This window comes from Pogona vitticeps, chromosome 3 (assembly GCF_051106095.1).
Source record: "Pogona vitticeps strain Pit_001003342236 chromosome 3, PviZW2.1, whole genome shotgun sequence".
In the NCBI taxonomy this organism is placed as follows: domain Eukaryota; kingdom Metazoa; phylum Chordata; class Lepidosauria; order Squamata; family Agamidae; genus Pogona; species Pogona vitticeps.
In genome coordinates, this window is record NC_135785.1 from 41,798,546 (window position 1) to 41,820,547 (window position 22,002).

Here is a 22,002-nt window from a genome sequence, read left to right on the forward strand (position 1 = left end):
CTGCATGGTAAGTCAACACATGTGTTAAGTCTGTTGGTTTATTGTCGCTACTATAATTGGGACCGGTAATCGGATGAATTCCATGTGCTTTGTTTACATGGTTGAAATCAAACTGCTCAGAAATTAATTTTTGGCAGGAAGCTTTCAGAATGCAAATTTAGATCAAGACAGGAGTCCTACATGGCTATGGCCAACCTACTTGGCTATTGAAATTGAAAAGGACAAAAAGTATAATGAATACTATACAAAAAGTATAGTCAAAACTTAACAATAAAATTGATTGGCATGGATTAATAAATAAAAATGATCACTTTACAAAAATCTTTATTACAGATTTTACATTTTTTGCAAACCATCAGGATTATTGCATACAATTTGAATAATCAATGTTGACAAATCCAGTTATTTGAGGTTTTGTGTTTTCACTTCATTTTTTTAAAAAATGCAACCACTTCTTAATAAAATTTTGTACAAGTACATAAAACTGACAATGAGACACCTTGGAAACAAAAGAGTGATTATTCCAAATAACATATTCTAGAGCAACTGTGAAATACAGGCAATTATTTTCAAATCAAGTCTGAATTTAAATGACGGGAATACTTCCACTGACCTGAGCTGTGTTGTCAGATTTACACCATCATAAAACTGTCTTCACAAAAAGCCAAAAAGCTAGACAGAAATTCCTTTTCTGTAGACATTCATACTGGCATTTGAATGCTCTTCACAGGAAGACTTCTGATTCTGCTACTGTAGGGGATTTCAGACACAAATGACCCCACATGTTGAAAGAACATGTAAGGCCCGTGTTCCATGGTTTAGTCTTGCCTCCCTTTAATGACACAAGGAGTATGCAGGGTGAGGCTAACCTGTGCTTGTACCTCGCATGTTCTTTCGATGTACGTATGTGAATGGAACCTGTACAAAGTCCTCTCCTACAAATCCTCTTAAATCCATGGAATGAGCTGCCTAAAGCAATCCAACGAGACTACAGTATTGGGCTATTATTACCACTGAGCAGTAGCTGAAATCCTGTTTGCATCATATAACAAACTGAAAATTTCTATCTGTTCCTCCCCTGGTAATTAGTTTTGGGGTATGCACCTCTAATGTACCAGCCTCCATGTGCTTGCAACTCTGAAAATCGTAACAGCAGCACTTTGTTTACCAGGATTGAATGGACAAAAAATTACCCTTGGACTTACACTATTAACCATATTTGAGCCAATATTAGGGTTCTGTCAAGGAACTGGACATGAACTTAATCCAAAGATTAGATGGAGAGTATAATACTGAAAATAGTAATAGGAAAAGTACATAATAGTAAATATACTTTACTTTTATAGTAAATGTACATTATAGTGGTAAACATGGGCAAGGTTTAGCCAATAGCCAGGAACAGCAAAGGAGGACATTATTAAGAAGAAATGTGTGAGAAAAGGGATTTGAAGGTAGAGAAGAAAGTGGTTTGGCTGGACTACCATCCCAAGGGAACAGTGTGCTGGACAAACTGAGTGGGAAACAGGGAGATAGTGTGGGGAACACAGAGAACTTAGGTCTGCTTCCCTGATTATAGTCTTCATGCTTGAGTGGCTGAATATGGCAGTGGAACTATGAATAACTATGGCTCCCAATGTGTGTAAAATGTTTGGAAAGGAAAGGAAAAGTAAAAGTTGGCTCTGAGATCATCACTCAGAAGTCACAGAGAAATGATGAAGAACTCCAGTGGAGGAAATACTCCTCACCATCATCATGTTGAGATATCAATCAGGGAGATTAGAGATGGCAGTGCAGGCAGGAGGGTTGGGGGGGGAAAGGCCAGTTTGAGGTGGAGGAAGACAGGTTTGGAAGCAAGAGTACAACCTGACTTCAGCTTTATTCAGAATGATCTGCAGAATAAAAAAATTTAACCTTCAGAATGAATGAATGAGACCACCCAGCAATCAGGTGAGAAAGGGGAAGTCCAAGACTATGTCTATGAGAACTGTCGAGGGAGCATTGAAAGGACAAGGAAGGAGCCATGGAAATGATAGAATAAACATGTCAAAACACCCCACAGAAAGCAGATTATTCAGTTCACATGGACGACAACAGATATATAAAGACAAGAGGATGCAACGAGATAGAATCCTGAATACTGAATTACAGACAGATAGCCAGATCTAACATTTAATCAAGTTAATATAAGAGGAAATGGGCCTAATGAAAGACAGAAGTTTAGCAAATAGTTTGTACCTATGATTAGAAGTACTGTATAAGCTTTACATGGGTTAGAAACAATTTAGGGTGTGACTAGATAAAGATTTGTCCCACAATTTGGTTCATTCTGGGGATGGGCTGGTTTGCTCCTTTTCTGGCAACCATGTGATGTGCAAACCAGCCCATTCCTGATCCATGTCAACCCACCTTTTTTTTTTTTTTTTTGGCACCCTGTCAGGGGCTACCATTTTTTTTTTATTTTGTGTAGTTAGAAGTGCTCCATTTTCATTTGATTCCAGCATGTGTGACTACTAGCACAGAACCAAAGTGGATGGCTTAATCTATTCCTTTGCTTAAGCATTTCATGAACTTGAGAAATTAAAAGGTTCTTCCTGGTCTTCCCTGAAGGGGGAGATACAGGATGCAAAGGTTCTTGTTCTTTTGTTTTGGTTTTTTTTAAAAAAACACTTATAAGGCCGTGCTAAAATGAAAACTTCCTCTCTCATTCTCCCTCCAACAGGGAGTGAGAGGAAGCCTTCAGTTTCCCAATACCATAAAGCAGCTTAAGCAAAGTACAGAGGAGGAGAGAGGAGGAGAACTTTTCGTTGGTTTTCCCCTACCTTTTCTCTAAATGGAAAGAAGGGCCAAATAGGGTTGCTAGTGATTTAATGCAGTTGATTCTTGCACATAGATGCAAAGATTCCCCACATTAAATTAACTATATATCATGATCTATCCTGTTCCAAGCAGGGATAATTTGGCCACCTACTCACACTCTTAGTTACACCACCCCAGTGCTCTTCCCCACAGGTTTTTCTCTAACTCTGTTCTCACGGTTGCCCCTCTTATTTTGCTCATGAGATATTCTCTCTCTCTTTCTTATTCTTTCAAACATTTAAAGGTTTAGGCCGAGCTGCAGAGAAAAGTGCCATGCGGAGTTGCCTAGAATCCTTTTGAGAAATGAACCTCCAGCATTGTGTTCTGGCTAAGGAAGACCTTCTTCAAGATGATATTGTTGGGTACAAACAGATTTTAATTAATTAATATAAATCAGTTTTTTAAGCAAAATAAGCTGAAGATACACACCTTAAGGTGCGAAAATCCCTGCCCAGTTACAGACATCAAGACTTCACAGTTTTTGAGCTCTGGCAGGGATTGAGAGTCAGACTTAGCACACGTACATTCTTTTAAAAGTTATACATTAGTAAACAGCATGATTTTTACCACTTTACAAAGGAGGGAGTAGATATTACCTTTGAACAAATGCATCTGATTTCAGCAAAACCCTAATCATTTTTACTCAAAATTATTTACTTAAGATTTATGATTAATCAATATCTAAAGGCAGATTTTCCCCTCTGTCTACTAAAAACACTGTCATAATTTTCAAATAACTATGTGTCTGGACTACACATACTGTCACATTTATCAAGAATTAGTTTCTGATAACATGCAAGGATAAAAACAGGAAGCAACCAGAGCTTAAGATGGCACCCCATCAAAGAGCAGGACTGCTAGTGCTTAGTTCTATGACGTGACTATAATTGTTGTCACTGGAGAGGCAAACAATGGGATAATGAGTGAAGCACAAATGATTTACATTTGCTTCCTTCACTATATATGACATATAATGTGCTTTCAAGTCAATTCTGACTTATGGTGACTCTTGCTAGGGTTTTCCAGGTATACTCAGAAATGTTTTACCAATCTCTTCCTCTGATGTGTATGTGGGTGAACTGGGACTGTGTAGCTTGCTCACTTTCTGAAAATAATACTGTAGCAGGAAAAGGAAGGAAGAGGGAAAGAAATGCCTCCTTTTCTGTGGAAAGTTCAAAGCTAGGGAAGGACTGTGTCCACCCTGGAGGATCTTTGGTGGTCATGGAAAGCTCTTTCTGTGTAACTATAGTATTTCTGACAGTAGCATATCCTTAAATGGGACGTTTCATGGGCCAGATGCTTGATACACAAGCCCATTATTCACTGGGGAAGCTCCAGCATTGACCCCCCTCATGCCACCTTGGAGCCTGAGAAGAAATCTTCTCTTACCCATTTGAGTTTAATAAGAATGAAAATAGAAAACAAATAGACAACAATAACAGAGAATTGCTTGGTACAAAAAGAGAGAGTAAGCTCCTACCTGATAACTATTGATAAGAACTTTGAAAAGGACAGTGGAGTCTCGACTTATGTATGGCTCCACTTACAAACTTTTCGACCTACAGACTTCTCTGGCTGCAAAGTTTCACTTCAACTTGCGGCCGAAGAATTGACCTACAGATCAGAAGAGGGAGGCGGGAAAAGCGCCAAATTCAAATGTGGCACTTTCCCTGCCTCCCCCTTCCAGTCTGTAGGCTGCCGATCTGCTTCCAGATGACTTCCACGGCTTCTCTGCTGCCATGGGAGGCATCTCGGAGGTCCCCCCCCCCCACCGCTGATAGTGCAGCACTATCAGTGTTGGGGGGGGTGTTCCGAGATGCCTCTCATGGTGGCAGAGAAGCTCTGGAAGGCATCCAGAAGTCCCCCGCCACCGCCGCCGCCGGGAGCCGAGCTGCTCCTAGGAGTCCGAGCATGGCCGGGATCGTCCGGTGTGGCTTGGTTCCTGGCAGTGGTGGCGGCAGGGGACCTCCGGATGCCTCCCAGGGCTTCTCTGCCACCATGGGAGGCATCTCAGTGGTCCCCCCCCCAATAGTGCTTCAGAGGCACTATCGGCAGTGGCGGAGGACCTCCGAGAAGCCTCCCATGGCGGTGGGGAAAGTCTCCGGAGGTTCCCCCCCCCACTGACGCAGGCTTTCCCAAGATGGACAGGGCCTACCAGGGGAGGGCTTCCCCCAGTATGCCCCTTCTACTGCCCGGGAAAGCCAGGGGAGTAGACTGGGCCTACCGGGGTAAGCCCTCCCCTGGTAGGCCCGGTCTACCAGGCTTTCCTGGGCAGTAGACCAGGCCTACTGGGGAAAGCCCTCCCCTGGTAGGCCCGGTCCACCCTGGGAAAGCCTGCATTGGTGGGGGCACTCCAAGAGGCCTCTGGCAGCGGCGCCAAAGCCCTCAGGAAGGCTTCAAAAAGGTCAGGTTAATTTTTTAAAATTTTATTTTAAATTGTTTGTGGGGGGGGGTCCTTGGGCTGGAACTGATTAAATGGTTTTCAATGCATTCCTATGGGAAATGCATTTTTGACCTACAGACTTTTCAACCTATGGACACCGTTCCAATACGGATTAATTCTGTAGGTTGAGGGTCCACTGTAGTGCATGAACTGCCATATTGCATGTACCACTAAAAGTGAAAACTTTTCTAGATTAAGTCACCTGGAGCTAGGTAATTTGGTATATTTTATGGATGCATCTGCTTGCACTGGTACAGTAGGTGGGACAGAAGGAGAGAGATGACAGTGCTCCTGCTTTAGAGAACAGGACTGAATAAGAGGAGTTTTGGTCTCTTCAAACCATGTAATTCTATGATATCAAATGTACTGCAATAGTTATCCAGCTCACCATGAAGAAAAACCTTCACTCAGTGACCATGTTCTTGCAAGCAAAATATGAAAATAATGACCTTCGTAGGATTTTTTTTTACTAAAACCAAAGATCCATCTTCAGGGTTATCCAGACCAGATGCATAGAATTTGGAGCATTTTTTAAGCAAAAGAATGGTTCTTAACTTTTTACAAGATTGCAATGCAATTGTTTTTGAGAGATATCTGAAGTACTATAAATGAGTTGTAGCACATTGGGTATCCTACGGTTTGGCACCAATACTGGCAACTGTGATGTCAGTTCAGTACGACTGGGACGTGAACTTCTTCAGCTCCCTGTGGATTCCTATAATACATGCACTACTTTCATTTCCACATACAAAGAGGTATCAAACATAGTGAACACTGAACTCTGCAACCACAAAACTCAAACATTAGTGTCAGAAGGACATACACAGTCCACAAAAATTATCACAAACTTGTTCACTTGCATGTTATTTTCCCACATTTTGACACAGGTCATGAAATAAGGAATTTTTTAGTCCAGGGGTAGAACTGCAGGAGGGAAAAGGGAGAGATGGGCCTCCTCATATACAAGTGAGTATAGCCAAAAAACAAAACAAAACACTACCTTTCAAATCTCATGCCAAGAACATCTGGATTCTGTACCATGCAAATATCATGTAAATGAAACAAATATGTGTATTTTATTTTGCAACATTTATTCTACTTCTATTAGTAATCATAAGAAAGGCAGGTATCTATGAGAGTGTAAGGTGCCAAGATATAGTGCTGGCATTTTCTTTCTTTAAAATATTTTCACACCGCCTTTCTCCTCAAAATGATCCACTGTACTACTATACTACTTCTGCTGCAACCACCTTTGCTACCTATGCATTTGCTTCTGGGGTGGTGAACATGTAGCCATGCAGTTAGGGGACTGCAACTATTGAGATAATGGGGTTTCATTAATCCAACATCTAGGTCACTTAATCTCCACTCTGGAGATTAAGTGCCTTACAACTGGTTCATTACTTTGTGGCACATGTGATAGCCAATCAGAGTCTTGCCCTGCACCACTATTTGACCTGATTCCAGCTATGCTACTGCTTTTTCCCAGTCAGTCTTGATTTTCTGTCACAAAAAGGAGCTTACTAGAGTCATGACCATCACAGGCTCTCTCACTCTTGAAGAAAAAAAATACTCCTTTCTTCCTGTAGTGAGATTTTTCTGCACAATACTTTTTTTCTTTTGGTAATTCCAGAAAAATCTCATGGAAAGTATAGTGGTCATTCATTCTAGAAGAAATGTCATGCTGTGACGAGCTGTTATGATTGCTACATAGAATAACACCTTTCCTACACAGAATTCAGCAGAAAGCTGTGCAGAATTTGGCAGTTTCCTGTGCATAACAATGGGGAAGGAAGGAAGGAAGGAAGGAAGGAAGGAAGGAAGGAAGGAAGGAAGGAAGGAAGGAAGGAAGGAAGGAAGGAAGGAAGGAAGGAAGGAAGGAAGGAAGGAAGGAAGGAAGGAAGAGCTATTGTTTTTGTGAGAAGCAAGGAGATCTTGATGAAGGGTCTCAGCATGGCAAGATTTGAACCATCACCAAGAATGAAAAATCTTGTGAATCTTAATTATATCCTTAGAGTCTATAACCCAGCTCTGATTACTCTCCTGCTTTTCATCCTATGGCCCTTGATCTTTTAATTTAGGACAAGAACCTGGAAATTGCTTTTGAAATATTAGTTGTTCCCACTAATCATTATATTCCTTAATTTTTACAGTGCTTCTAATAACTGATTGCTTTTACTTGTTACAATGTCTAAGAAATAATGTTGCATTACTCATTATTTTTCCATTATGGGATGGGGGAAGACATTAAAAGATTGTTAAGAGACTTGACAAAATGTGACAACTCTCATTCAATAGGCTTCTAAAACGCAACTAGAAAATCAAAACAAGCAATGCCGTTCTCACTGTTATTTTTGAAATGTAATTGCGTTGCATTTTCAATAATAATAATAACAATAACAATAATAATAACAATAAAGAGAGGTAACATTGCAAGAAACTGGTACCTCAAGATTTCCAAGCTCTGCTCAGATCATTGATTTGTCAGTTTTGACTTTGTCCATGTCCTGATACGCAACAACCAGCAGTAGATGCTGACAGGCAGAGGAAGCCTGCTTTACTCACTGGCCATCTTGTCCACCAGGGCCAGGCTGGCCATTAGCCAGAGTGAGGGGGTCACTGCAGGCACTGAAGAACTAGAGGCAGCAGCACAGCCTCACCTGCTTCCTCCCACTTGAGTTGCCAACCTTTTTTCTAGCTCTTTCCTACACTCAGTAGGGTGACCATTTCTCAACAGGCTATGTGATTAATGCCTGGCCTTGAAGGTCACACAACTATCTGAGAAGTGGCCACGCTACAGAGGTGGGGAGGCAGCGGCAGTACGGGGGGGGCAGTGCTTCCACTTGCCGCCACCTCATCTTTCCCTCCCCATAATGTTCTGTGTCATGGAGAGCCTGGGAAAGCTTATGCTGGCATTGCTGGTCAGCATCACCTTCCAGATACACCTATCATTGCATACATACATGAAAATTTAATTTTACACCAAAATACCTAGAAACTCTATGATCCTTGAAGGGAGGGGAAAGAATCAAACTAAGATTGTCCAGATGTAAAATTCTCTGTCTAATACCAAATTAAATGGCACGATTTTTTAAAAAAAGTACAAGTTTGTCTGTAAGCATTCCTGGAGTATTCTGGGATACAGGAACCAAGCAGTTCTTCCGCAGTAAAAGGTTCAATTGGAGGCTCTTTGTATTTACCCTTAAGAAGAAATTGTCTATATATTTTCTATTGTTTTTGTTTTCTGATGCAGTCATATGGGCTAGAAATGTAATTCTGGATTTTTGAACACCAGGTTCTTCATCAAAGATACTATGTGCTGTACAGCTGCAGTCATTTACAGGACCTGTGTGACTAAATGCTACATGACTCTGATATATCCTCCAGCTATTAATTAAGGCATATTGAACAGATGAATTGCTTATTGTTAACAACCTACTCACTTATTGGCAGGTCCTTTATAAAAAAAAAAATATTTTTTTTAAAGTGCCTTGTGATTCAAGGCTTTCCAAGCCCAGAATGAGGGAACCACACTTCTAACACTGTATATTCCTTAAGCCAGTCAGAGTCACTTTTCCGTAATTATAAATGTCTTCATCTTTTCCTCGATTAAGGTGCTTTATCATGTTTTTCTCAAAGAGCAGTGGGTGGTAGGCGCCCATAGTGCAGGCTTGGTCAAAGAACTTCTGGTAATAATGACAAATGTCTGTTCGTCTTTTGGAAGGAAGAAATTCGTAAACATCGACTTCATCACAGAAGTTCATCATGAGAACTATACCTGCAAAGGAGGCAAGAGAGAGAGAGAAATTACAGATAATAAGACTGTACATTACACATGGAGACAAAGAGTTCAGATGACCAGGAAAAGTGTGTGTGTGTGTGTGTGTGTGTGTGTGTGTGTGTGTGTGTGTGTGTGTGTGTGTGTGTGTGTGTGTGTGTGTGTGTGTGTGAAGCTGCGGATTTCTCTCTCTCTCTCTCTCCCCCCCCCCATTTCTTTAGTTTGGACTCTTTGTTTTCATTTTACAATAGTTTTTTATTCTATTTTTAAAAATCTATAATTTGTATCTGCCTTGATTCAAATATAGACATTCTTGGACACAATTTTTCCTCACAAACGTATTTTTGCAAAATGTTTTCATTCCTTTAATGATGTTTTGTGTGTTCCCTTTCCCATGTAATGTACACATTTTGCTTTGCTCTGATGAACATATTTTGTATACATTTTTTAGCTCTGGGAACTGCACTACAGAATTATGAGAATAAAGAGTACTCTAACTACATTCTGCTTTTCATTTTGCAACTGATGATGTAGGTTTCAGTCCACAAAATTCTATGCTGAAGAAAATGAGGAATGGCATGAGATGTTTTCTTGTTTTCAGTTTGTATATTGATAATAGATGTGACTTTATTAAGCCTTTCTCAAAACAAAAAGCAAAATGAAATGCTTCCCTATTCTTAGGAAATACTAATTAGCCAAATCATTTCTGTGGAAAGATGTGAGGATGCCAGGGAATTAAGAAGACATACTGGGTTTTGCTCCTCTTATGACAAAGGAGTTGAAGGATCTCTCTATAAATATAATTGAGGTTAGCTATTTCTTCCTTTCCAAATGTTGTAATCTAACACTGCCTTGAAAAAGCTTAATGTTCTCATTTCAAGAATTTCATCCTAGTTTGAACTATTGAGACTAAGGGTAGAATGAGGATAAAAAGAGGAGACATTTCTGAAACAGTAAGTATCCAGCTGCTTGCTTTGGACCTTCACAGCTATGTCTCAAATCCATCTGCCATCCCCAGAAAAGCTGTCATTCACATGAAAAAAAAAACACCTCTAAATTATTCTGGTTTATGGTTAGTCTCACTCTACAATCTAGAGTCCCAGGTTTCTAAATCAAGAATTTCTTATCCTACGATTAGGAAGTCTGATTCTGGTTAGCAGCTGGTGAGATACACAACCAGAGTTCCTTCCAATGCCTCATTTGCAACTAAGTCCTTACCCAAACAAACCCCCTACTTTAAAAGCTCATTTTAATTGTATGCTCTAATGTTCTAATTGTATGTTGAGAGCCAATTCGATCTAGTGGACAGTGTCAGATTAGGATTTAGGAAATCTTGGTTCAAATCCCTGTTCATTCATGGAAATTCACTGAGAAGTGGCAATAGTAAATCACTCCACAAATCTCTCATATATCCTGAAGTCTATCTATGAGAGTTACCATATCAAAAGTTACTTGGTAGCATATAAAAGCAATGATTGGAAAATATAAATCTCTTCAATTTATATAGTAGTTCTCACTTCCTGATTTACAATCTGAATGCTAGCCCCCCCTTTGAAGCAAAGAGATCTGTTGAGGCTCAATACTTAGCCAGGAAATCACTGCAGGACTCAATTTATGACTGATACTTGAAATCTTCAGAGTAAGGGATAGCAAACAAATGTGATAAACAGATAAACTGAATGTATGAATGCCTGTGTACAGCTTTCATGTGATCAGGCATAAGCAACCTCTCACTCAGGATCAGCAATGGAGGAAACTAAGGTAGGTGAGGTGTAAATACACCACAAACATTGATATGACATCTTACCACCTGCTAGCATATCATCATCATCATCACCACCACCACCACCGCCACCACCATTGTAGAAATAAAGTGGCTGAAATCCTATTGTAATTAGTACAGTGTAACGTTATGCTTGTCAAAATTCACAGAGTTACACCCACACAAGTCATGTGTCTGATTAAACAACTAACTGTATAACTATGAAACTTGGCCTGCAGAAATGCCTTGGTGTGAATTTCACAACCACTTGTTCAACTTTGAGTTATGCAGGTGTAACTAAACAGGATTTCAGCCATTATCTTTGTAAAATGCAACACTACTTTTTGCCCTGCCCTGCACAAAATCTCTCAGCCTTTTTGTTAATTTTAGCCCACAAAGTAAAAATTCCAACTTCTCCTTTTTCTTCTGTATCTTGTGAGGGCACCCTCTTTGTTCAGAGTGAGGACAAATAGTACGATAACTCTGCTTCCGTTTTCTCATAAGAAAAGCAAGGTTTGTAGAGAAATTACAATATTACTGAACTCCTTAGCTGAAGCAACACTGCCCCCTAGGAGGGGTTTCCCTTAAGAAACTCCCTCTTGAAAAAAAACTTCTCTTTATTAACCTCAATATTCAAGGCTGCTTTGTGAGTCAGAAGTTGTTGTTGACTTGCCACCTAGTGACACCTGGACCAACAGCATGGACAGAGAAGTGAAGCTGGACATTTTCATTACATCTGCTTAAAGACATGTTTCGCTTCAGGGAGCTGCCGGAACTGCTTCCATCCCGGCTAGCTGTTGTAAGGACTGTAACATCAAGGATGCATGCCTGAGCTTGGGTTCTTCCTCCTCCATCCCCATCTGGTTTCTCTTGCACTCCCTTTAGCTTGTAAACCTGGGGAAAGGAACTACCACACTGACACTATGTGGAAATTGACATCAAAGCCTTCCAAATGAAATGGTGGTGCAAAACTACTTTAAATAAATATCTAAATAAATACAATGCACTGCAATGTGCACGTTATCACTTGTATTCAATGGAGGAATTACTTGTTCCATTTTCCTTGAGAAAACTCACTGATGGGAGCCAAGAGCTACAGTGTGAGAGGCAAGATGGTAGAGGCTTAATCTGAGCAAGGGCTTGACTCAGGGAATCTGCTTCTAGCCATCAGGACAGGTATTTTTGTAGCTTTGGTGGGCACAAGGAATGAGCATTTTTTTCCTCACATGAATGCAGCATTAGACATAACCCACTGTCGGAACATGTATACGCATCCCAGTGTGGAGAAGTGTAAGCAGCCACTTTGATGCCTAGAGTTTCACTCTTATTTGGTTAAGCTTGGGTCATGTGCGATTAGGCCATGCAGACATTAGATGGAGAAACGCCTCATTCTGAGTTCATGACAGCCATTCTGATTCTGCATCCAGCTCACCTGTTTTATGTTTCCTTCTGTCCGGAGAAGAGTGCCTGGAGGCAGTACCTATATGCAGGACATGTGGCTTCACATCCTTCTAACAACAAATGCCAAAAAGTACGTGTGTACTTTACAGCAGGAATTCTTTGTGCTATCTTAATTTTTAGCATCCCAGGTTAAAGCCTCAGTTGCCCTTCCTGAGTCAGAGTTCTGAATGTCTTGGTAACTCAAACACATCCAATGATGTTGTTTTCTGTCCAGGTAGCTAAAGCAATTTCACAGAAAGTGTAATTATGAAAAACATCAGTGACCTTTCCCTACAATGTTTGCAAAATGCAGGAGAAGAGTGAGGAATCTCTCTTTTTCTATCGTTCTCACTTTTCCTTCCTTCTTCCTTGCCTTTCTAAATATATTCCTGTCATCACAGGTGCAGAACGTGTGATACTAGGGCATGAGACATGATTCCTCTACTTACATTTTACTCTTCTAAAAAATGTCAAAATGTCAAAACTTGCCAAATGTCTGCTTTTTAGTTTGTGTTTTTATACTGGGGAGTGAAACTCTGATGTAAGATCAACCGTGATTGTTGTTCTGCCAAAGCCTGTTCCCCATGTCACAGCACTCAGAACTGATCAAGGTGGCATCTAGTCATGGGCTAAGACATCTTTAGGCGCACATGAACCAAACTCTGGCACTTCTCTTTTTTTAACATTAGGACAGAGCTTGAGCAACAGAAAACCATTGCTTTGTACAAGGCTGCCATCTACAGGTGAAACCTAAACAGACAATTGTGACAGCTTTTATAAAATGACACCTGTGGAATTCTAATAATTGTTAGAAATAATAATTTAGTTGCAAATAAAGCTGCTTCCTCTCTCCTTCCACTCTCTTCTTGTGTATGTATGCTTATATACATAAGAAAAAGGAAGGAAGGAAGGAAGGAAGGAAGGAAGGAAGGAAGGAAGGAAGGAAGGAAGGAAGGAAGGAAGGAAGGAAGGAAGGAAGGAAGGAAGGAAGGAAGGAAGGAAGGAAGGAAGGAAGGAAGGAAGGAAGGATATGGTCAGAGAAAATAAAATGCTTCAAACATTGTGAAGTAAAATGCCAAGATAATATAAGACCAGGACCAGCAGTTGCCAGAAATAGTACCAGCAGAATAAAAAGACGAAAGCTATTCTAAAGACTGATAAGAGGTGTCCCACATAGCTATACCTGGGAAGACTATTACAAAGGGATCTTGTGTTATCACACAAGAGGCCGTGCCGGGCTGCCTGTCATCATAATAACCTCTGCTAAAGGGCAGGAGAGTGGGACCTTAGAAACCAATCAGAATTATAGGCAAGCTGATGCAGGCGAAGGTGGCCCATCTGATAGGATGGTCCAAAAACATTTAGGGTTTTAAAGGCTAAACCTTGTAACTTAACTTGAGCCTGGAAATGTACAGGGAACCAACAGTTAGTACAAAACATGTATAATATTATTCATTTTCTCCTTCACACACAGGGTTCTTCTGTTGCTCCATTATGCAGCAGCTAACAGTTCTTGACCATCAGCTGGTGCATAATAGGCAGCCCCCCACAAAATGTGGAATGGTAATCTAGCCTGGAAATAATCTGCCTATGTTTTAGGGAAGCAGGTTTCACTCTCTCTGAATAAGGTCACAACTGGCAAACAAGCTGAGGTCTAGTCAAAAGCAACCCTGGCTATTGGATGATGCTTCCTCAGACAAAAATGCATTTAGGAGCACTTCCATATATGTACCAGGTTCTTTGTGAGAATGTAAGCCTATCTAAAATAGGTTGTATAGCACCCAACTAAGTCATCAGTTTCCTCTACCCATTACACTCCAATCATGCCTCAATTAACTGCTGCTTGTTTTTCTTTTTTCTTAATTGGGGGTGGGAAAAGGGAGAACAACAGGAGATGAGTGTCTCAACACTGTTAATCAGATTCTACCTTCAGGGCCCACTGGACAAAAGAAGTATGGACATGTGGTTTGGATAGGTCTACAGGTGTTACCAACCTGTGCATTACCAACCTCTGGGATGGCCTTGCCTACTGAATGGCATTGAGGAAATCTATGGTTTCATAAATGGCATGACAATTCCCCCATTGGCAAAAAGGGCTGAAGATTTCTCCCAGCCTGGACTTTTGCACCACGGAATGAGGAAAAAGACGAGATACATGGTTGCTGCGGCAACATGCTCTGGCCGAGTTGGAAGACAATGGAACGGTATGGATAAGCTCCTTTCAATGGCTCCAGGCCCAGAATGTACCCTGATAAGAAGCTATGGTCACATCATGTGCTACAGGACAAAGGAATTATTTACTTTCTGGGAATAAAGAAAAATGGTGCAATGCATTTTCTCTCACAATTTCCCAATACAGAACTAAATTCCAGGGGTGCAGGTAAAGAAGCCAGTAAGAATGCAGGAAAATTAAGAGGTGCACTGCAACAAAAATTCTGCTTGGAAGAAGGAAACTCCAAGTCATGATCTTGTTCACTTTTTCTCATGTAATTTTTACTTTTGCAGATATTGATCCCTCTGTAGCCTTTACAGGCCTTTGTTTGCCTTGACTTTGAAAGATGCTTCAAGCTTTCGCAGAGCTAGACTACTCCTTCAAGGAGATTCCACATTTCCCATTCCCCTGTGATTCATGTTTACAAAGAGCTACATTTTCCTGGGCTAGATTTCTGGCCTGTAGACAGCTTTAAATGAATGTCGAGTCCCTCAGTTTTAGAAATGAATTTATTTTTCATTGATTTCTTTTATGTTGTGCTGTCGTTTCATGGCTTTAATAACCTGTTTATCTGCTGTGGTTTAAATAAATTTTCAAATTAATTGCACATGTAAATAGTATCAGATCATTTCTGGTTATACACTTTCACTCAGTGAGACAAAAAAAGGATCTCATTTTCATTGGTTCATTGGCTGGAAGAAATGATGACCAGAACTGATGATAAAAGAGGCTTCCTTAAATTTGAAGATGGAGAAAAAACGTAGGAGCATCAAGATACGACTCAAATATGAGGGCCTTCAGATTTTCTATGCCTTGGAAGCTGAAGACTAAATTTTCATTTTTGTTTGTTTTGAAATTGTCTTTTAAAACTTCATAGTCATAACTAGAGATGGGAATGTGAAAAAGTACAAATTTTGGAAACGAATTTTTAAAGAACTAAATGATATACAGTATGTGAAAAAGATATAGAATTTAACCCTGAGATTGCTCTGTTATCGATATGGGAAAATGTGGAATATGATAAAAAGTATTGGTTGTTGTGGGTTTTTTGGGCTCTTTGGCCGTGTTCTGAAGTTTGTTCTTCCTAATGTTTTGCCAGTCTCTGTGGCCGGCATCTTCAGAGGACAGAACAGAGAGCCCGAAAAACCTACAACAACCATTAGATCCAGGCCATGAAAGCCTTTGCGAATAACTAAAGAATTACTAATTTATTAATAGCAGCTAGATTAACAATAGCTAGGCAATAGAAATCAAAATTCCACTTCAAAGTGTTAATGATGACTTATAAAGTGGTTTAGGACCTTGATACATGGTGGAGCGCCTTTTCCCACCTAGATCTACCTGAGTTACTCATTTTAGCCAGGAAAGACAGCTGAGGGGCCTAACGCAGGGAGAGGCCTGGAAAGAAAGAATAAGAAACCGGGCCCTCTCGGCAGTGGCCCCCCGACTGTGGAACACCTTGCCACCGGAAATCACCCTGGCACCCTCGCTGGGTGTTTTTAAGAGTCATTTAAAGACCTGGCTGTTCAGGCAGGTCTTCCCTCCAGTCAACACCTGATTTTCCTTTTTCTTTAGCTTTTTTTCCATCTTGATCTTCTAATATGCTGATATAATTATGTGATTGATTTACTTATACTTTGATGCCTTATTTGATTGTATTTTATAATGTTTTATTCTTCTTTGTAAGCTGGCCCGAGTAGACTCTGTCTAGAGCAGCGGGGTAGAAATCGAATAATAAATAAATAAATAAATAAATAAATAAATAAATAAATAAATAAATAAATAAATAAAATAAAAATCTGAAGTTCTAATGGAAGAGGGGGAGGTCATCTGTGGCCACATGGTCACAGATGCTGGGTGGAACATGTTGGCGCCATTGAAACACGTGTTTTGAGGGCATTGTATGCATGGTGCACAAATTACACCTTGTGGTGCATGATGCCCTTTGCTTGGGCAGCCACATCAAGCCCGAGTGAGAAGCAAACACCCGTGAGACACCAGTACTGCCACCAACTTGTGGGCCACGTCTCCCGCAACCTGAAAGCTGCTCGCTGGCTGTGTGAGAGGCAGGAGGAGTTGGGTGAGGAGACCCACATTCTTCTGGCAGACCTGCCCACCAGGCAGAACTCCACCTACACCGCGGCGTCCCGCTTGGTGGAGCGGAAGGCCATTTTGGAGGACATCATGTCCTCCATGCCCATTCTGCCTAGGGGGCAGAGAGGTGGGCATCAGTATCACAAATTGACTGGCCCTCTTCCAGATGGTGGAGGTGCTCAAGTCTTTCCAAGAAACCACTGACATCCTGTGTGGTTATACAGCAAGCCTGGGACAGGTCATCCCCCTGATTCATGCCCTCAGTCAGTTCCTGGAAGCTGCTGTGGCACCAGGATCCTCCCTCCTTCCACAGATCAGGGCTTTGGTTAAGAGGTTGCAAGCAGGTGTACGGAAGCGACTCCATCCTGTCTACAGGGACAGAGCTTGCCTGTGCGATCCTTGAATCAAGGGGGACTTGGCAGCACACACCTCAGATCTCAAGGAGCGGAGAACAAAGCTCTCTATTGAGGTCCACAAGGCATTGGGGGCATGGCACTTGCGTGGGGAGATGGAAACTTCAGGCCATAAGGGGCAGGGTGGTTTGCCTGAGCCACAGGGACTTCAGCTGGTGAAGGCCCTAGTCACCATTACTGGAGCTCTGTGGTGATCTTGGCAGTTGCCGTAGAGAAAAGACAGGCGTCTGAGAAGGATTTGGCAGAGACAATGGTGCGAGAGTATCTGGCTGAGCCACCCACCCGCCCCAGTCAGGTCCCGTCCATTTCTGGACTAGGAAAGTGGGCATATGGCCAGAGTTGTTCAATGTGGCCATGGACCTTCTTTCCATGCCCCCCACCAGCATCCAGAACAAGCACGTGTTTTTTCATCTCAGAGACATACCGCGACCATACCACTCACGTTGAGATCCCGTTACTGTGGAGAGACTGTTGTTCATCAAGGTGAATCTTCCCTTGTTCGCCTTCCCCTCACTGAACCCAAGGAGGTAGGGTTCCAATGACAGTCTCTCCCTTAACACACTGCCTGCCTGCACCCGCTTCTCTGCCCACGTGCCTGCCCACCCACCAGTCCTCCTGAGAAAAAATAGACCTTCCTATTTGCCTGCGGGGCTGTAAACCTGCCCCTCAGTGAGAAGTCCAGCTGCTGATTCTAGTCGCCTCAGCAGGCCACATTCTGTAGAATTCCTCTCTGCTGTTGAGTCCAGTTGCCACCTCGGGCCAAGTCCTGCCTGCTGAGTCCAGTTGGCTCATTGAGTCAAGTTCTGACAAACTCCTGCCTGCTGAGTCAAGTCAGCTCACTGGGCCAAGTTCTGACCAACTCTTGCCTGCTGCTGTTTCCAGTCGGCTCATTGGGCCAAGTTCTTTCCTGCCTGCCTGCCTCCTGAGTCAAGTTGACTCATTAGGCCAAGTTCTGACCAGCTCCTGCCTGCCTCTCGTGCTGAGTCCAGTTTGGACAGAGAGGGCCACTTTGTGATCAGGATGAAAAGTGAAAACCAGGAAACTAGTAATGTTGAAAAGATTATATATCCAATCCAGATGCTCCACTGGGCTATCTGTCTGAGTCTGATTTACATCATGGAGGAGGCTGGGCTGGAATCCTCTTTTCCCCATACACTATCATCTTCCATTTGTTCTGCTTTTATGGGAAGGTTGTTCCAACAAGCTACATTTTCCACACTGGCATTAGAAATGGTGCAACCTTGAGATCTCTAAAGCAGTGGTCCCCAACCATGAGCCTCCAGAGGTGTACTCTAAGGGCGACATTAAGTCCTGCCTGATGAGTCCAGCCTCCTTGGGCTTTATTTCAAATTCCACAGTCTAATTTCCTGCCTTTTGCCTCAGTGCCCAATGGGTCAAAAAGCCTGCTTTGCTGCCAATTGCCGGTGTTTGTTTGTAGGCACTTTTCCATAGTCACGTGGCCGGCATGACTAGACACGGAAAGCCAGCCCATTATCTTTCCACTGAGGTGGTGCCTATTCCAACATGGCCGGGGCAGCCCCACCCAAAATCTGTCCAGTGTTCTCCCTCCTTACATGTGCTGTGTGTGACATGTCCCTCCCTATCTGCAGGATCAGTATCCACTGATTCATTTATTCTGAAACATCTCAGAAATGTGTATTTATATGTATTTACATAGTGTATTTTCAAGAACTGCTGTGGCAGGGGCTCCCCTACCCCAAATCCTGCTCCTGTTCATTCCAGTCACCTCCTCGGGCCATGTTCTCAAGTCCAGCATCCTCTTCCAGTTTCCTCGGGCTACACCAGCCAGCCCCACCCAAACCTGTCATGGCAGGGGTGTACTCTAAGGGCTACCTTAAGGCCTGCTGTTCATTCCAGCCTCCTTGGGCTATGTTTTGTGCCAAGTCCTGCAGCCCCTTCCAGCTTCCTTGGGCTACATTCCAAAGGCCTGCCTGCTGATTCCAGCTCCCTTGGGTTTGATTCTCAAATACTGTTTGTTGAATTCAGTGTCCTAACCTCCTCGGGCAACCCAATGCCAACATGGCTGGGCCAGCCCCACCCAAACCTGTCTGGGCGCCCCGATGCCGACATGGCTGGGCCAGCCCCACCCAAACCTGTCTAGGCACCACAATGCCAACATGGCAGGGATGCCCTAGCCCTTCCTGGCAGGCAAAAAAGCACATTTTAGTTCTTTTTGGAGACTGTCTTTATCTCACCTTGATGGCAAATGCCTCCCTCTTGCTCATCCATGTGGCAGATTTCTGCCACTACACTACCAATGCCTCCCCCAATGCCACCCTATCTGCTAAGAATCATGTTGGTACCTGGAATGTCCGAATCCCACATCTGTAATCCTGCCTAGGTAGACAGTGCCCAATGGGGCTACAGTCTACGTTGCTGCCTTGCGCCTCAGTGCCTGATAGGGCAAAAAGTCTATGTTGGTACCTTGTGCCTCAGTGCCCACTAGAGCAAAAAGTCTATGTTGCTGCCTTGTGCCTCAGTTCCCGATGGGGCCACAGTCTACTTTGCTGCCAACTACCTCAGTGCCCGATGGGGTCAAAAAGCCTGCTTTGCTGGCAATTGCCTCAGTGGGGCCATGGTCTCCTTTGCTGCTAAGTGCCTCAGTTCCTGATGGGGCCAAAAAGCCTACTTTGCTGCCAAATACCTAATTGCCTCCTGGGGGAAACTCTACTTCACTGGCAAATGTGATGTTGCTGAAGACAAACTCAGTGCCTCATACCTCTGTGTGCCTGCCAGAGACAAACCAAGCTACCTCAGTGCCAAAGACCTCTCATTCTACTGGGGCCAAATATAACTCCCTCAATGCCATGGGCTTCTGTGCCGTTTGGTAAACTATCCTGTGGGGACTCAATTTGTGGTTGAATAACTCAGATGTCCGATATCCAATCTTCACCAAACTTGGCAGGCATTTTGGGGAATAGACATAGGAAGCTTCAGTGTGATTCCGGATTCTCTAAATACCTGGGTGGAGCTTTCCTGGGGGTGTCCTCCTTGTGACTATATAACTCAGTGGCCCATTACCCAATATTCACCAAGTTCTCTGGATTTGTAGAAAACCATATGAGGAAGCTTCCCTGAAAATATGGTGTCTCTAGGTGCTTGTGGGCCAGTTTTATAGCCTTTTAAAGCAAAGACAAGTTGATTCATCAATTCATCAAAGAATATTCCTAAATTTGTATTCATTCATTTGTTAACCTTGATGAATCATGAATCAAAATGACTTGCCATTTCTTTTAATTCATCCCATCTCTAGTCGTAACATCACTCAAATTTAGAAATATTTGATCATTCTCCTCCCAGATAAGTGGGCACAACAGAGGCTCATATTGTACTTTGTTCATGATTTAGAGAAACTGTAACAGAAAGGAGAGACAGATTACACATGGCTTTACTTGGTGGTAAATTGGTTGAGAATTCCAGAAAGTAAGGAGGGACGCCATTTCATCTTATGTAACCTGTTGGGTTATATTGCCTTTTCTTGTCTTTTTTCATCTTCTTGAGTTTTGATAAATTAGCCTATGGATCAGAGAAAAGGTGGACTTATAGAAGGAAGGAAAGTGGCAAAACCTAAAAAGAGTATCATAGGATAAAGCAAAGAGGGAAGCAGGAGAATGGCCTTTCATTAACAAATCTAGTACTTTTTATGGAAACAAGAATAAATAAGAATTATGGTTATGGATGGGTCTCAGCCATCTTATAAGAAAACCATTACTTAACTTGCTGATACAGAACTGGTACTCTAATACATGCTGGTTCATTATATCCTCAAAGTGTGTGCCCAGATTATATTTATATCTGGCCTGTTGCACATTTATATACTGGTTTTGTTTTCAGTTGACAGATGAGTTATCTATATGTTAACTACTTTCAAACATAGACTTAACCAACAGACTCAAACAGTCTACCTGACTTCCACTCTGTTCATTTTCACGTGATTTCTAGTTTCTTTAAAAACTAGAAGAAGCAACTTCCTGGGGAAGTGGGTATGCACTGGTTCCCCTTGAAACCACTGCACCACATCTGGATTGCTGCTGGCAGTAAGCATGTACATTTGGCTGCCACTGCCAAATTTGCTGTGAATTTCAAAGGCAACTACAGTAGTTATTTATGGCACAGGAAGTTGCTATGGGGCCCTCCCATTCCTCAGAGTCCTGTGAGAAACTGAAAAGAAGGGAGCAGCTGCTGCTGTATCTGTGTCATGGACAATAGTATCAGTGGAGGTATGCCACCATGTATCAGTTGCTAGGGAACAGAGGATGGCGGATGTATTTGCAGTCATGTTGTGCTAGTGACTGGTTGTTGTATGATAGAAACGCTGGACTGAATTGGCCCTTGATCTGATCCAGCTTGACTCTTCTGAGGTTCTTACATGGTGGCAGCACTGACCACCAGTTTTGCAATGGCAGGAGGCCATAGGAAATCACAAAAGAAATTCCAGATGGGTCCCCCTCCCACTTTCTCTTTCTTTATTTCCACCCACTGAACTGCCAAAATGTTTATGTAGGTTAAAGGTAAAGGTTCCCCAGACATTTAGTCCAGCCATGTCCAACTCTAGGGCGCGGTGCTCATCCCTGTTTCCAAGCCATAGAGCCAGCATTAGCACGACTAGACACGGAACGTCGTTACCTTCCCACCATGGTGGTACCTATTTATCTACTTGCATTTTTACATGCTTTCAAACTGCTAGGTTGGCAGCAGCTGGGACAAGTGACGGGAGCTCACTCCGTCGGCTGGTTTTCTGAAACTGCAGCACAGAGGATTCTGTGGTTTAACCCGCAGAGCCACCACATCCAGGTTGTGTAGGTTACAGATTCTTAAAAGGCAACGTTTGTGCTTGCTCACATTCTCTTAATTTACAGATTGGCACTTCCATTTACCTAGGGAGTTCTCAGAGTAGGCAGTAACCACTTTTCTATTGTAGGATGGCCCTCCTTCACTTTCATATTGATAGCTACTCAAGCACCAGAGTTCTCTAATTTTTTT

General features: G+C 42.4%; 1 protein-coding gene across 12 annotated transcripts in view; it reads right to left on the minus strand.

Annotated features, from left to right (window-relative positions):
• Positions 1–309: 309 nt before the first annotated feature.
• Positions 310–22,002, minus strand: part of ST6GAL1 (ST6 beta-galactoside alpha-2,6-sialyltransferase 1) — a 92,753-nt gene continuing 71,060 nt past the window's right edge. For 10 of the 12 annotated variants that reach the window (XM_072995921.2, XM_020811585.3, XM_020811584.3 and 7 more), the window contains one exon: positions 310–9,077. In XM_072995921.2, coding sequence (XP_072852022.2) covers positions 8,836–9,077 — 242 coding nt within the window. In that variant the 3' untranslated portion in view covers positions 310–8,835. Of the gene's footprint in view, positions 9,078–20,411; positions 20,536–22,002 lie in introns of all 12 variants that reach the window. The other 2 variants (XR_013543020.1, XR_002302174.3) reach the window with 1 other exon arrangement.